This window comes from Sapajus apella, unplaced genomic scaffold (assembly GCF_009761245.1).
Source record: "Sapajus apella isolate SASKATOON/1434 unplaced genomic scaffold, GSC_monkey_1.0 scaffold42, whole genome shotgun sequence".
NCBI classification, from domain to species: Eukaryota; Metazoa; Chordata; class Mammalia; order Primates; family Cebidae; genus Sapajus; species Sapajus apella.
In genome coordinates this window covers 15,944,978-15,962,012 of record NW_022436982.1, presented here as the reverse complement: position 1 = coordinate 15,962,012, position 17,035 = coordinate 15,944,978, and the positions used below count along the sequence as shown (strand labels likewise).

The 17,035-nt window shown below is 37.1% G+C and overlaps 1 protein-coding gene across 2 annotated transcripts in view; it reads left to right on the top strand.

Annotated features, from left to right (window-relative positions):
• SH3GL2 (SH3 domain containing GRB2 like 2, endophilin A1) overlaps positions 1-17,035 on the top strand; it is a 214,127-nt gene that overhangs the window by 156,873 nt on the left and 40,219 nt on the right. For both annotated transcript variants that reach the window (XM_032300111.1, XM_032300112.1), the window contains exon 2: positions 7,531-7,599. In XM_032300111.1, coding sequence (XP_032156002.1) covers positions 7,531-7,599 — 69 coding nt within the window. The remainder of the gene's footprint in view (positions 1-7,530; positions 7,600-17,035) is intronic.

The window sequence follows — 17,035 nt, the reverse complement described above, 5'->3', positions numbered from 1 at the left end:
AAGTTTGTAGTTGTAACATATCTGAGAACTCTCCTGATTACCCAGGTCCACCCTGTTCTGGCCCCATTTTGTGGATGAGGAAACAGGCCCAGGGTAGTTTGTAGTTTCAATTCACAAAACTGGTTAGTAGAAAGGGGTTTGCCAGAAAGTTTCTCTTAACAAATGAGAAAGTCCTGATTGACTTTGCTTTGGCCTTATGAACTGAGTCATCAAGCATTGCGTTCTAGACCACTTATTAACCAGCTCAGAAGTTCCAAAGTAATTACTGGTCTGTTATTAGCAGATACAGTCTTTTTATATTTTGTGTAACTTTAATGGCTTATTAGAGTAGACTATGAAGATGTATCAAATTTTTTCCTATTGCTAGGGATGGAAAGCTTTATGGAAATACCATCTCTGCTGCTGAACTGCCCTTTTCAATTGCCCCTTGTCTGATGATGAACTAAATTATTTGGGGGAGTTGAAAAATAGAGAAATGCCAGTTATTTATTATTTGGCACATTGTATATACTCAAAAAATTTTCTGTAAGACAAAAACAGGAAACCTTGCAAATGAAACCTATAGGTAATATGCAGCTATAAACCATCTTTCCAGGAAGGAGGCAAAATCTCTGCATGATCCCTCTATCATAAATTTTTCCAACTCCTTTTGAAGGAAGGAAGTAATTTGCCGTACAGTCTGTGGGAATTTTTCACTTTGGGGAAATGGGGCTGAGAAAGTTATTACTTTTAACCCCAGTGAACCACACCAGAAACAATTACAGCATCATACAAATCAATTTCTGCATTTTCCATAAAGTATTTGGCAAGGAACAAAATGGGCTGGAAGATGGAAAAAAGGCCAAGTACTTAACTCACCCAAGCTCATTTTAAAGTTTTTAGCTTTAGATATTCGAAGAAAATCAGTCTTCATCCTTTCCAATTCATGGGACCATCACTGGTTTTTATACTAACTAAAAGGAACCTTTCCAATTTTCTTAAATATACAGTTTCTTAATAGTGAGAAATAAAATTATCTCAATTTAGACAGACAAAATGTCTTTACTCATTTTTAAAGAAAATCTTAAATTTCTGGATAGGAAAATAAATATATATTTTTTGAAATCCATTTTCAAAACATCGTGGCATTTAAGCATTCCAACTTAATGACAGCTGAGAAAGAATAGTGTGAGACATATATTGCGTAAAGTGAATCCACCCTGTCTCTTATACATGGGGATACCACCATCTGGAAAAACAAGATCTGTGTGTATTTAGCCAAATGCCAAAAGAATACTGCTGAAATTTGACTCTCCTGTTTCCCTCTAAATATTTGATATGTCATCAAGTATTGTATTTTTTTAATGTTTCAGTACTTTACTGAATAACAAAGAATTAAAAAAACTTTCACATAGAGTCAGAGGATGGGCTTTTTAATTTATTATCAGAGCTTATGCCTTTCTATAAATATCAAGAATACAGTAGTGTCCTACAGGGCTAGTATTACACATTTCTTAAGAGCTTGTGCATTAATTAATGTTGTTCTTTAATAATGCACTTAAATTACATTTAGATTTGCTAAATGTGTGAAAACAATTTTAAATTCCATCTTACATTTAAGACTGCTTATTGTTTTTCAACTTGTTATTGGTAATATGTTGTAAATTTTTAGGATTGTGATAATATTAAAGGAAACCTCCATCTTGTTTATTTAAAAAAAAAGACTGCTTATTAAGGAATAATAATACCTTATTTAAATTATGATTTTTTGATAGTTGACAAAATGCTTTTACGCGTATTTTCTCATCTAATTCTCAAAAAATCCAGTGTTAGATGATGTTTGTTTTCATTGCTCAGATGAAGAAATTGAGGCAGCAATAGATTATGCATTTTTTTTTCACAAAACTATTAGTGACATTTCCATAATTGGAATTCATGTCTCTTGACTCTAAATCCAAGTTTTAAAAACCCTTGCCTAAAATGGCTCTCATTTACTGAATTGTCAATGAGATTTCTTTGTACATATATGTATTTTATAGATTGTTCCATAATGTAGATTGGGCAAGAATATTTATAAATTCTGATTTCTACTCTTAAAACCTATGCATACTTAATTTATAGAATGCTAACTAAAGTAATTCTGTTTTAATATGAGTAAACAAATGGTACCATACTTAAAAATATTTGGAGTGATTTTTCAAGAAAGTATTTTGGAAAAGTATATTTTCAATCAAATGTATGTGGGTATACACACAACAACACATTTTCCCACATATGTGTGTGTTTATATATGCACACATGTGAATATATATATAAACTAAAATACATGTATTTAGATAGCACCAGGATTAATGGAAATAATAAGGTCATTAATACTAATTGCAATTGTAATAAAAGTCATGTAGTGGTTGAATGCAGAATAGTTACAATGAAGATAAGATTTTCTTTAGCCTTGGCTATAAGTAAAATGTCATACAACATAGTTTGTTGAATTTTCTTATTCTTTACCTGTTGTTGATAGAGTAAATGATATAGTACTTTGGGGTGGAGATTAAACTCAAGACATAACAGAACCAATGCTAATTCATAGTTAAGAGTCCTTATTTAATTTACATGCAATTTTTGGTTTTATGATAATTCATTGAGATAAATATTTTCTGCTCTGCTCTTCAAGCACTATGTTAATTACTGAAGTCTCAGATATTTTCAAATAAAAGAGCATGTGATATATGCTTGGGGAAAAAGTAATATTAAAGTAAACTGGCATTAGCAGTTTACAATTTAGATGAGCAAATATGCCTAGAAATTTTACTCAAGTAGTTCATTCCAGGTAATCCAACAGATGATGTCTCATTAAGAGTACAAAGGAAGTCCAATAACTTCCAGCTTGGATGGGGAGTAACAGATGATGGAGAAGGTGACATCTGGGTGGGCATTTTGGCAATTGGTAGAATTTGAAGAGTAGAAAAGGGAAATAGTTTCAGATACAAAGCAGAGGGGACAAACAGCACACTTGGTGCTTGGTAAGGAAACCTGGCTTTGCTGAATAGTGGCTGAACAAAATCAGGGAAATTAGGAGGTAAATAAACTTGCAGTTTTGGGAGGTATGAATAAATTTGATCTTAAGTCTGTTGAATTTCACTGATGATGTGATTTTCAAGGAGACCTTTATAAATGTCAGTTGGAGGTACCATAGTTGGCTTTTAAGCGTTTAGCAAATGAAATGCAATGCTGGGAAGAATCAGAGCCACCGCTAGAGGATAGAATGTCTTCTGCCTAGAGGTGATAGCTAAGGGGAGGATGAGTCATTATTGGAAAGCAAGAGAGCATCCTCTGGGCTGAAAACAGTGGTCATTTATTTAAGCTTTCTCTGGCTGGTGGCCCTCTTTGACATTTTTCTTATTTGGTATATGGAAAAAAAATAGCACGAGACACCCACTACTGCAGGCTTAAAATTAAGACTTTTAATTTAAAATGTGAGTTGATTTTTTTTTTAAAGTTGTGCTGTTTGAAATGCCACCCAGAGTGAGGTGGGCAGTGTTATTTGCCTTGCTTTATGTACCTTGCAGTCATCTTAACACTAGTATTCACAAAACTACATTGCAGTGAAGTTCAACAAATCTTTATTGAATACCTCTTGTGAGGAAGACAATGAAGAATAAGAGGAAAATGAGTTTGGTTGGAATACAGAGTGTATGGAAAATGTAATAGATTAGAAGTATAAAGTCTCAATGTTGTACTAAATGGGTTCCATTAAAAGTTTGGAATCCTCAATGTTTTTAGGTTTTTAGGTGGTATAGGAGAGTGTTTTTAGGAGTTATTTGTAGACTTTTGAATGATATGGGGGACATATTGGCTCACATATACTGTTCTGTTTGATTCAGAAACCTTTTACTTTTAAATAGGTGAACAGTTTCTCAAATGGCAAGTATATTAGTCAAAGTATACTAAAATGCATCAGAAAATATTCACTATTGTGAACTCTTAATTTTAGATATCACCTCACTGGAAATATAATAGCACCAAATGAATGGTACCAGGTAAGGAGAAATAAACTCTTCCTATGGCCAGATGAACTCAGTGAGCCTGTATGCCTCACCTTGATCCTTATGCATAAAACAAAGGGAAATTTTAATACAATTATATAAAGAAAAGGAAGAAAAAATGTTTGCCATACTCCTAAGGAATGAGTCAGTTGTTACTTAGTCCACCGTTTAATTCAGGTCCTTGATATATTTAGCTTCTTTGTGACTTAGAAAAATAGCCCAGAGGGCAATATAGATGTTATTTTTAATATTACTTTTTCCCCAAGGAATCTAATTATGTAAGAAATTTTTATATCAACCAACCAGTCAGGCCAGGATCAGTATCCAACTGCTAATATCATTCACTATATTCAATGAAGTCACTCTCTCAGCAGCTCAAATGTCAGCTTTTATAGAAAAGAGAAAAGCTCTCTCTTGTTCTCATTCTCATTGAGGCACTCCACCCTCCTCCTTCCTTTTCCTCTATTTCTCCCTTTCTCTTTTTTTTTTGAACACACACACACACACACACACACACACACACACACACACACAGACACACCCCAAATAGTTAAAGCCAATGGATTGTTGATTTGACCTCAGAGTGTTATCAAGACTAGTTCTGAATTATTAATGGCAAGTGGGATCCAAGTATCTCATTTGATAGAGTGACCCAGCTACTGTGGTGCTAAGCTGTTGATGAATGCCAGAAGAGGGGAAATTAAAATCACTCTGTATTTAACAATATAGGATTGAAAGTGTGATATAGGCCCATGTGCTTTTGATAAGGGAGATAGTTTATTGTCTAGAGTTGGTCAAAATGTGATTAACACAGGGTTACCAGGATTCTCTATAAATGAAGCATCTCTCAGCTGCATGTTTCCTTGTGTGTCTGTTTTTTAAAATGACATTAAATATCATAGGTTTCAGGTCACATCAGAGGTCTATTCTCTTTATAATGACAACAATTGATTTGGGGTTTTATAGAAAATATTTCTTTATTGTGTGGGAGTTCAACTGGACTAGAGTTTCCTAGCCCAAATTTAATGGTAAACCATGTACTTGAAGAATAAGACACAAGAGGGGGCTGACATGTGAGCTAAAACTGCTGTCACTGAGCAGAATGAAATATAGGGAATTAGTGTAACAGTAAAAGTTGATTTGTGATAGGGAAAACCTTACGTTAATAACCTTTAAGGCCCCTCTATTTGTGACTTTCTGTAACTTAAACCTTAATATGCTGGTCAAGTCAGTTGCACTTCAAAGGTTTTTTTTGTTGTTGTTTTTTGGGTTTTTTTTTTTTTGGAGCAGGGGACTGAGTCTCACTTGTTAACCAGGCTGGAATGCAATGGGACAGTCACGGCTCACTGCAGCCTCAATCTCTGGAGCTCAAGCAGTTCTTCCACCTCAGCTCCCAGAGTAGCTGGGACCACAGGTGCACACCACCATGTTTAACTAATTTATTTTTATTTTTTTAGAGAAAGAGTTTTACTATGTTGCCCAGGCTGGTCTTGGAAATCCTGGGCTCAAGCAATCCTCCTGCCTCAGGCTCCCAAAATGCTGGGATTACAGGCATGAGACACTGAAGAAGGGAATCATCAGTCAGCATCACTCAGGGCACAAGTTAAGTGAGAGGGCTGATATCAAAGATTAAGTGTTAAGACAGTGAGTCCACCGCTAGCCTTTTGAGTCTAATGGAACTTCAGGCAGAGATAGCCAGCACCATGGACAGCTCCTCAAAGCTTTTGGTTGGATGTAAAAACTCCTATGGGTTGGCCTGGAAAAGCTGCTTCCACTTTTTCCTAGCTAAAGATGTCTACTATAAACAAGTAACCTACTTTATGCAGCCTTTATTTTCTCATCTGCAATGGAGTAATAAATATATGTTCTATATAGTTCTTGGGGTACACATATTAAATGATAAATTGAAAGTGAAAATATTTGTCATTGATATAAATTAAAGATGTTAATATGTTTTTAATAACCTTTCACTTTGAATCATTGCCCTTTATCTACCTAAGCTTATATTATGTCAAGGAAAATTGCCAGCTTTTTCTCAAAGTATGAAATAACAGTTAAATAAACTGACGGGAGAAACCAGGATACTGTAAACAGATATACATTTTATTGGTGAGAGATGGGAAGTAGGATTTATTGTATACCATGTAGGTTCAGACGTAGGTTGTTGTAATTCTTATGCTATTTTCATAACCACCACTGTGTGTACCTATCAAGGAATGGAGGGGTCAGTCCATGCCATACTCTTCCATGTGCCGTATTTCTCCTAATTCTACTGATGGGGTGAAATGAGTGGCAAATGGTATGCAGGGCCAGAGTGATGATGGAATTCCGACTCTTGGCTTTCCCAAGAATGATCTTTTCTGAAGATTTTCCTGAAGGCAGGAAGTGGGAGGGAAGGACAGACAGAGTGGGTAAGGAACACAGCTCAGGCACCTCAACAAGGAGATATCAGAGCATTCCTGGCCAGGAGATGGAGCAGGTATGCAGGGGCCCTTTGGAGAGAAGTGATCCAGGTTGTTGCTGAACTTGCTGTGGGTTGGTCATGGTAGGAATCTTCTGCAAAGACCCTCAACCTAGCTGCTATTGAAGGAAATTAAAAACCATACTTTGTTATCTGTGTGCGGTAACTTTATGTATTACAGTGTCAACTTAGGGAAAAACATCTATCTTTACAATTAGGGTATTTTAAAGTGAATGAAAAAGTCTTGTGCCATTAACATTTTGTATTTCTGTCTTTGATAAAACCAGAGTATCTTTTGTGTGATTCCTTCATATATTTTTACTAGACTTAATTTGAATCATTATTACAGAATATAATAGTGTATCTAATTTTTTTGAACATGAATTTTACATGTGGTTAATGACTATTTGCATTTCTTATTTGATAAATATAAAATGTGTGGTAATGGAAAATGATCAAGTAGCAAACAAATGCCCTCAACAGCTTTTCATATGGTTTGTCTTATGTACATAAAGATGTGGACAGCTTTATGAAACAGACTATGTCCTTTTATCTGAAGATTAGCTGGGCTGAGACTTTTTTCTTTTCATAACAGTTTGATAGATGTTTGTGATTATCTGTTCAATAGCCCATTTAGGACTAGGTTGAATAAGTAGCAATTTTCTACGTAGGTAGCATTTTAGATCCATTATCAAAGGGAAATGATTATTGTATGATGCTGTTGCCCCATAGAACTTTCAAGAGGAAAATGTTAGGATTAGGTCGTTATATAATGATTTATATGATAGAAGGAGCACTGAGGTTGAAATCAGAAGAAACAAATTTGAATGCTTGCTTCTGTAGTCAACAGGTGCATAGCCATTGGTAAGTGGATCAGCCCCTCTGAGCCACAGTGTGCTGCTATAAAAATGAGACTCTCCACCCGAGTCAGAGAATGGTTGTGAGATTACATTAGATGATATTTGTGAAAATGCTTACAACTTCTAACACATATTTTTAAATAAACTGTTTATAATAATTTTTCTTTGTGGTTATTTTCTGCAGAAAGTGAGTGAGAAGGTTGGAGGAGCTGAAGGAACAAAGCTAGATGATGACTTCAAAGAGATGGAAAGGGTAAGTCTTCACTACTGCCTAGTGTTCCCTTTGACATAAAAGTGTCTACCATAATTAGAGAAAAATAGAAAAAGGGAGGGGGCAAATGTTTTCCACTGGTCTCTGAGAATACATTTTGTTACTTAAAAATACTCTTTTTGTGTATATGTTAAATCAGAAAATATCCTCTCTTCCCTTTGTACTGTCCTGAGAACAAAACCTCAATGAAGTTGAAAGGTCACATTGGACTTTTCCTGGTGAATTTCATCATCATTTAAAGAAAAATAAGGACAGTGTTGAGCTGATGTTTGAGTTAGGATGAGACAGGAAGAAAAGAGGGTGCAGAATGACATCCCCAGTGTTTTGGGAAGAGTTTAAGTCACTTTCTGGCTTTAAGGACTTTCCTGACTGGATGATTGGCCAGAGGCAGCCAGTTGTAATGGAGAGAATACAGTTTTGGAGCCTGTCCAACCTTGGCCCAAACTCCCCTTCCTACCATGTGTTGCAAAAGTCCATCTACTGATCAGAGCCTCTTTTTAAAATTTTATTATTATTATTTGAGACTGAGTCTTGCTCTCTTGCCCAAGCTGGAGTGCAGTGGCATGATCTTGGCTCACTGCAACCTGTGCCTCTTGGGTTCAAGCAATTCTCCTGCCTTAGCCTCCTTAGTAGGTGCACACCACCACATCTGGCTACTTTTTGTCTTTTTGATAGAGATGGAGTTTCACCACCTTGGTCAGGGTGGTCTCAAACTCTTGAGCTTAGGTGATCCACCTACCTTAGCCTCCCAAAGTGCTGGGATTATAGGCATGAGCCACTGCGCCGGGCAGAGTCCCCTTTTTAAATGAATGTAAAATGGGAATACTAATACTCATTTGGGGGACTTTAGTTAAGGATTAAAAATAATGTGCATCGTTTAGCTTTGTGTTTAAAAGATAGGTTCTCAGCAAGTGAGGGTAGAAGTGGTGGACAAAACATCTCATTTTATTTTTCTTGGGACATGAGCCATATTTTCTCTTTTCTTTCACTTTGACCCTCTTCAGAGTTAAGTGACATTTAGGCTTATAATTATAGGCATATATTGCATTGTGCACAGAAACATTTTAGGTCTTAAGTGCATGGTGGGTAATGGATGTGAGAGTACCAATCCTCTACTGGGACAGAAGAGGTTGTTATAAACCTATGGTACCTAGAAACCACATTTAAGCATTATTAAGAATATTGCTTTTGTACTTTGTTGTAACAAAGCAATATTCTTATTTTGACTCTACCAGAGCTGTTTTAGGGACTGGATTTTTTTTTAGTCCACATCAGATCCAACAGCCTACATCAGCTTTGCTGTTTTTGCTATGTTTGCATGAAGAGTCAAACAAAAAATTCCTAGGTATACATCAGTGTAGTGCGGGAAATTTAAAAACAAAACAAACAAAAAAAAAACCTTGGTGCTTTCTTTTTTTTTTTTCTCCCGATGAGTTTATTGATGAATTCAGTAAATATTTCCTTTGTGTCTTCCATGAACCAGGAGGTGGGATATAGACAAGGTATCTGAGTGTACGAAGTTCATAGTCTAGTGGGGAAGGCAAACTTGGGACAAGTAATGACCAGCATGGCAAGGATGAAAACTCATGGTGCTAGAGAAGCCCACCTATTCTGCAATGTCAGGGATAACCTTACTGATAGTTAAGTTGAAGATGTGGAAGAGTTAGCAGAGCCTGGTAAAGAAAACAGCATGCAACCAGGCAGGAGGGAACTGTTGAGTTCCCCAAAAAAAGATACATTGCCAAGAGGCTGGGTGTTGTGAAATGAGACTGCATAGTGTTGATCCAGCTGGTCATTCTGGCTAAGTTCTTGAAGTAGGCCTCACTAATTGGTACCCACTGGTTAGGAGATTTTTTTACTGGAATTCTGAGTCCCAGCCTTCTGAAGTCTGCAAAGCCAGACTCTTCCAGCTGAGGCCTGGTAGTTACCTGCTCCAGCAGGACCGAAGTCTGCATTGGTTCCTGTTTCTCATCTCCGGGTGGTTCTAAATACCACCTGATCTTCAACCACAGCTGGTAGCCACGGATACCCATCGTTCTGGAAACAGTATTTTACCCATGCATCTTCTGCAGCCTCTGAGACTCCAGGAACTGACACACATTCCCAGAATGTCTTGACTTTGACTCTTCTACTGCCCATAAAATTGGAGTGCCTTGCCCTTCATTCGAGCAGTCCATGGATTAATCAGTCTGTCTTCACCCAATGTTGCTTGATTCCTCCTTGTCCTTTGCTGCTCCTTCTTCCCCGCAACCCAGGAGAGCATTTATAGTATGTCACATGGCTAAATGTCATGTAATTAATGAAAGATTAGGCAGGTATTTAGGAATTTGGAACTAAGTACTGACGAGAGTCAGAATTTGACTTGCTTTTAGCATCTGCCAGGACTAAAGGGAATAAGCTAGGCAGCTCATTGTCTAAACTGAGACAAACTAACTTTCTGTTTCTTAAATGAGACTAAAAGGAATAGGAAATTTGGAAAACTGAGCAGAATTTATCACTGAGCAGCTAATTAGACCTTTGGAGATTTATTTTGGTGAGAAATATATGCCAATTTTGCAAACTAATTGAAACAGAATCTGCAAGGATTTTACTTCAGGCAAATACCAACAGACCTTCTTTTGAGTCTGAAAGTAAGATATGAGGATTATTTCTCCTAATTTATGGAAATGTTTCTGAAGCTTTTATTTCAAAATACAGATATGTCTGCAACAAAGTAAACTTCTGATTCATTGAAGAACACACTCATGGCTCTTTACTTGGGTTTATACCTGAGTAAGTTGAGAGATTTAGGTTTCAGTGCAGTGTGGAAATTGTTCTACTCTGTTTAGTTCTGTATATCTTTTGTTTCATCTGTGTCTTTGTTGCATATTAATTTTGTACCCTTAACTCATGCTAAATTTACATGAATAGTGTAAGATTTCTGTGGTAATTGAAAGCATTTGCTTTGGATTTAGACTCTCAAATCTTTTCTCTACTATTAATTTATTATTCACACAAATGTTTTAGCTCAGTGTTTCCAAGCAGACGCAAGAATTGCCTTTCCATAGTTGGTTTTCTGCTCATCAGGCATTTGGGATAGAGAGACCTTTGTTCATCTGTATTCTCAGGGGTGCAATTAGACAACAAAATGAAATAAATTTGGGGTTTGCTTCAAGCAACACTACTGGGAGAGAGAAGTGGGTTTTCCTAGGGGTGTTTCTCTAATCAGCAGCCCCCGCCACTCTCCCACTGAGATGCAGTAAAATCATCTTGTGTGTCCCTTAGCTCTGCAGCCCTCTTCTGTCTGAGCTGGTTGACTGGAATCCTGCGGCTGTGCTGTCTCTGTAGGATCCCTGCCCATAATGATTTCTCTCAAGTGCCTTGCATGGAATTCTTTCTGTTTTCATTTAAAATGCTGTCTGTTGCTTACAAGCTTTGTTAAACATAGGCTAAATGTCTTACTATGTTGCACACACTGGAGAATTTGCTCTTTGAAAGTACAGCTTTCAGAGTTACAGCTTTTTTTTTGTTAAGAGGAAGTTCTGAAATTTGAAGAACCTCTGATTCCTTCTCAAATTTCTCTCAGTTGCTACAATGATTGTGTAGTTTTTTGTTGTGTGTATAATTACATTGATTAATTCACTTGGAAAGTGCCTCCATGTTAAGGCACTGTCTCTACCTTCAAGGGGCTTTCAGTTTTGATTTTTAAAAAAGAGATACACGAATCAATACCTTACAGAACATAGTGCTTGGTGTCCCAGGGAGGATTCCCATGGAAGACCTAACTCAGGCTGGGTATATTAGGCTGCCTAGAAGACAGAGGGTATCTGAGCTAAATCCTGAACATTTGTCTTGTCCCTGATTATATGGTTAATGCATAATTCTAAGCCAAGGAATATAGTATCTCTTTTTCAGCCTGAAAAGTATCCTGGGAAATCTCTTCTGTCGAAACCAGAAGATGTCGTAGGGATAAAAGCATGTCTATGGGCCCTTTAATAAAAGTGGGATTCTTTTTAAGGAGCAGCTTGAGTTTTAAGGAGAGCAAGATGTTGAGAAAGAATGCCATTCCACTTGAGAATAAGAGAGGATTATTGGCAGAGTTGGATGTGGAGAAAGGCCAATAGGAAAATGTCCACAGTCATTATCTTCATATACTCAGTCATTGGGTGGAGAGGGATTCAATTCTTCTATCCAGCCCTAGTGGTAGAGCTAGAATTAATGAGTAGAAACCATGGGGAGATAGATTCTGGCTCAATAGAAGAAAAGCTTTTGGCTCTCAAAGCTGTATTTGTATGGGTGTGTTTGTTTGTTTGTTTTTGCCTCAGAAATGACGGAATTCCCTATTACTGCCTGTGCTTGAACACAGGCTGAGCCCCTATTTCCCACTGCCCATGTTGGAACACAGGCTGACCCACTAGTTCCCCGCAATCATGTGAGGCACACCAGTCATCTCTTGTGAGTTCTGTGGCTAGTACTTTGTCACTAATAATGTCACTTTTTAATGATGTTACTCTTACTTGGATTCAGTGATGTCTCTCAAGTGGGAGAAGAAGGAGTAGAGTTCCAGCCAGGATGCTCTGAGCAACACATATCCCTGAGTGTGCCCATGGACGTCTCCTTCATGGTGTGATGGGAAAGGTGGAGGCATGGAGCACTGTGCTAAGAGACCCCCGCTGGTGTGGGGATGTAAGGAAGGCCAGAGACCCAAACAAGATGAGCTTTAAAGACATCTTTGTCCTTAGTGTGAAATTCAGTGATGACAAGCTTCCTCTAAGTTACACGTTTGCAATATATATCCAAGCTTATATTCATTAAAGGTAATGGCCAAGAAGATTAACAACAAACAAATACACTGGAGCAATCACAGCCTAATAATCTTGCTTATTTTTGTTTTCCAACGTGTTGTTGTCAGCTGGGCTTTCTGAATACATAAGATAATGTTTCAAATCAAGGCAGCTTGGGGACAGATGCATTAACTCTTCTGAGTCAGTAGGGGGCTACTAAAAACATCACTCTTGGACCAGCCTGTATCGCACTGCCAGACAGACCTTCCCAGGACACTTTTTGCGTCATGTCTCTGTGATTGTTTATTTAGCTGTTCTTGTTCACGAGTCTCAGTACTTTAGGTAGATGTATATGCATTATTAATAGTTGCATTTTCTTAACTTTGGTGACAGAAAAGTTAAGAATTTGAAAAGATTTTAGTTTTTTGTATGACGTTTTAACATTTCTTTTATATACCACTGCGAGTTACCTCATGTTCAAGTGGGTATGTAATTCATCTACTCATCTATCTAATTTATTTATTTACTTGCTTATTTGGATATTGAGGTCTCACTCTGTTGTCCAGGCTGGAGTATAGTAGCTCAATCACAGCTCACTATCACCTCAAACTTCTGGGCTCAAGTGATCCTGCTGCCTCAGCCTCCCAAGTGGCTAGGACTACAGGCACATACCACCATGCCTGGCTAACTTTTATTTTTATTATTTGTTTGATCTTTGAAGTCCAATTTCTTTCTTTTTTTAAACTTGTAAGTTCAAGGGTACATGCGCAGGTTTGTTACATAGGTTAAGCATGTGTCATGGGGGTTTGTTATACAGATTATTTCATCACCTAGGTATTAAGCCTAGTACCCATTAGTTATTTTTCCTCATCGTCTCCTTTCTCCCACCCTCCACCCTCCAATAGGGTCCAATGTGTGTTGTTTCCCTCTGTGTCCATGTGTTGTCATCATTTTTATCCCACTTATAAGTGAGAACGTGGTATTTGGTTGTCTTTTCTTGCATTAGTTTGCTAAAGATAATGGCCTCCAGCTCCATCCATGTCCCTGCAAAGGACCTGATCTCATTCTTTTTTATGACTGCAGAGTATTCCATGGTGTATACATACCACATTTTCTTTATCCAGTCTGTCATTGATGGGCATTTTGGTTGATTCCATATCTTTGCTATTATGAATAGTGCTGCAGTGAACATACATGTGCACGTGCCTTTATAATAGAACAATTTATATTCCTTTGGGTATATATCTAGTAATGGGATTGCTGGGTCAAATGGTATTTCTGTCTTTAGGACTTTGAGGAATCACCACACTGTCTTCCACAATGGTAGAACTAATTTACACTCCCACCAACAGAGTATAAGCATTCATTTTTCTCCACAACCTTGCCAACATCTATTATTTTTTTGACTTTTTAATAGCCATTCTCATTGGGGTGAGATGGTATCTCATTGTGGTTTTGATTTGTGTTTCTCTAATGATCAGTGATGTTGAGTGTTTTCTCATATGTTTCTTGGCTGCATAAATGTCTTTTTAAAAGTATTCATGTCCTTTGCCTACCTGCTCATGGGGTTGTTTGCTTTTTTTCTTGTAAATTTAAGTTTTTATCAATGTTGGATATTAGACCTCTGTTGGATACATAGTTTGCAAAAATTTTCTCCCGTCCTGTAGTTTGTCTCTTTACTGTGTTGGTAGTTTCTTTTGCTGTGCAGAACCTCTTTGGTATAATTAGATCCCATTTGTTAATTTTTGCTTTTGTTGCAATTGCTTTTGGTGTCTTGATCATAAAATGTGTGCCCATGCATATGTCTTTAATGGTATTGCCTAGGTTGTCTTTCAAGGTTTTTACGGTTTGAGGTTTTACATTTAAATCTTTAATCCATCTTGAGTGAATTTGTATATATGGTATAAGGAAGGGGTTCAGTTTCAATCTTCTGCGTATGGCCAGCCAGTTATCCCTGCACTGTTTATTGAATAGGGAATCCTATCCCTGTTGTTTGCTTTTTGTCAGATTTGTCAAAGACCAGATTAATTGTAGTTGTGAAGTTTTATTTCTGAGATCTCAATTCTACTCCATTGGTCTTTGTGTCTGTTTTTTTTTTTTTTTTTTTTTTTTTTTTTAACAGTACCATGCTGTTTTGATTATTGTAGCCCTGTAGTAGTATAGTTGAAGTTGGATAGCTTGATGCCTCCAGCTTTGTTCTTTTTGTATAGCATTGTGTTGGCTATTCAGGCTCTTTTTTGGTTGCATGTGAATTTTAAAATAGTTTTTTCTAGTTATGCTAAGAATCTTAATGGTAATCTAATAGGAATAGCATTGAAATCCATAAATTGCTTTGGGCAATGTGGCCATTTTAATTATATTGAGTCTTCCTATCCATGAATATGGAATGTTTTTCCATTTGTTTGTATCATCTCTGATTTCTTTCAACATTGTTTATATTTCATCTTGTAAAGAACTTTCACCTCCCTGGTTAGCTGTATTCCTAGGTATTTTATTCTTTTTGTGGCAATTGTGAATGAGATTGTTCTTGATTTGGCTCTTGACTCCACTGTTCTTGGTATATAGGAATACTAGTGATTTTTGAACATTGATTTTGTATCCTGATAATTTGCTGAAGTTTTTTATCAGCTTAAGAAGCTTTTCAGCTAAGACTGTGGGGTTTTCTAGTCATAAAATCATGCTGTCTACAAACAGGGATAGTTTGACTTCCTCTCTTCCTATTTGGATACCCCTTATTTCCTTCTCTTGGCTAATTGCCCTGGCCAGAACTCCAATGTTGTTGAATAGGAATGATGAGAAAGGACATCCTTGTCCTGTGCTGGTTTTCCAGGGGAATGCTTCCAGCTTTTGCCCATTCAGTATAACATTGGCTATGGGTTTGTCGTGTTTGGCACTTAAAATTTTGAGGTGCAGTCCTTCAATACCTAGTTCATTGGGAGTTTTTAACATGAACTGATGTTGAATTTTATTGAAAGCTTTTTCTGCATCTATTGAGATAATCATGTGGTTTTTGTCTTTAGTTCTGTTTATGTAATGAATCATATTTATTGATTTGCATATGTTGAACCAACCTTGCATTTCAGGGATAAAGCCTATTTGACAATGGTGGATAAGCTTTTTGTCATGCCTCTGGATTTGATTTGCCAGCATTTTATTGAGGATTTTTGCATCAGTGTTCATCAGGGACCTTGGACTGAAGTTTTCTTTTTTGTTGTATGTCTGTGGCTAATTTTTAAATCTTTTGTATAGATGGGGTCTCACTGTTTTTCCCAGGCTGGCCTTGAATTCCTCGCCTTAAGCAATCCTCTTGTCTTGGCCTCACAAGCACTGGGGTAACAGACGTGGGCCACCATGCCTGGCTTAATTCATGTATTTATTGGTAATCACTAAACTCACAAACTATCAGTGCTCCCTTTAAGGTGTCTATGTTTTTCTTAAACTCTGCTCTGCTACAGCATCTGGTATAATGTGGTATCTAATACTATGAAATCATATCTTTCAGTCTTTTTGTTGCTCCACAAATAATGCTATGTTCTTCACGAGTCCTATCACCTAAGTTCAGGAAACACCGACTTTTATTTTCTTCAAGGAAAAAAGATAACATTCACATGCCTCTTGAGGAGCAACCCCATTCTGTTCAGTTCCATGCCTTCTGTTCTCTAGTATGTTGTCTCTAAAGACTGAGACAGCTGGTGAAATACTTAGTACTATCATCTATAAATTGAGCATGGCATTATTATTAGTGAAGCTAGCACGTAGCACGGGGATCAAGATTTTTTTGTAGGTACTTTAGGTTTTTGGGGCCAGAGGGCCTCTGAGGTCTCTTACAACTCCTTGCCAATGCTGTTTAAACACAAAAACATCCATTGGCAACATTTAAATGAATGAGTGTGGCTGTTTTCTAACAAAACTTAAAGGATGCTGAAATTTGAATTTGAAATTTAAATAATTATTTTGTGCAGTAAAATAGTAGCATCATTTCAAATTTTTTCAACCATTTAAAAAAGTAGAAACAAGTATTGGCCTGAATTTGGCCAACCAGACGTAGCTTGCCAACCCAAGACTTAACATGAAAAAGAAAAATGTTACAGTGAGTGAAAAAAGCTAAAGGAGCTATTTTTGTCTCTACCCAAAGTTGTAAATTATAAGACTAGACAGGGGAGAAAGAACTTCTTGACTTCAGAGTATTAAGAATTGCCAAAATCTTGGTATTGAGAAATTAAAGAAAAAAACCCAGAAGAAAACGTACATGCCTATAATTTTGTCTTCTGAATAAACCTTATTTCACACAAAAGTTTTATTAACTAAAAAACATATCTGTGTCTGTATATATTTCGTTTCACTTTTTTTTTTAATGTTTTATTTTTTTTTTTTTGGAGACAAAGTCTCGCTCTGTTGCCCAGGCTGGAGCGCAGTGGTGTGATCTCAGTTCACTGCAACCTCCACCTCCCGGGTTCAAGTGATTCTCCTGACTCAGCCTCTCAAGTAGCTAGGATTACAAGAGTACATCACTGTGCCCAGCTAATTTTTGTATTTTTAGTAGAAACGGAGTTTCACCATGTTGGCCAGGCTGGTCTCAAACTCCTGACTTCGTGATTCACCCGTCTTGGCCTCCCAAGGTGCTGGGATTACAGGCGTGAGCCACTGTGCCCAGC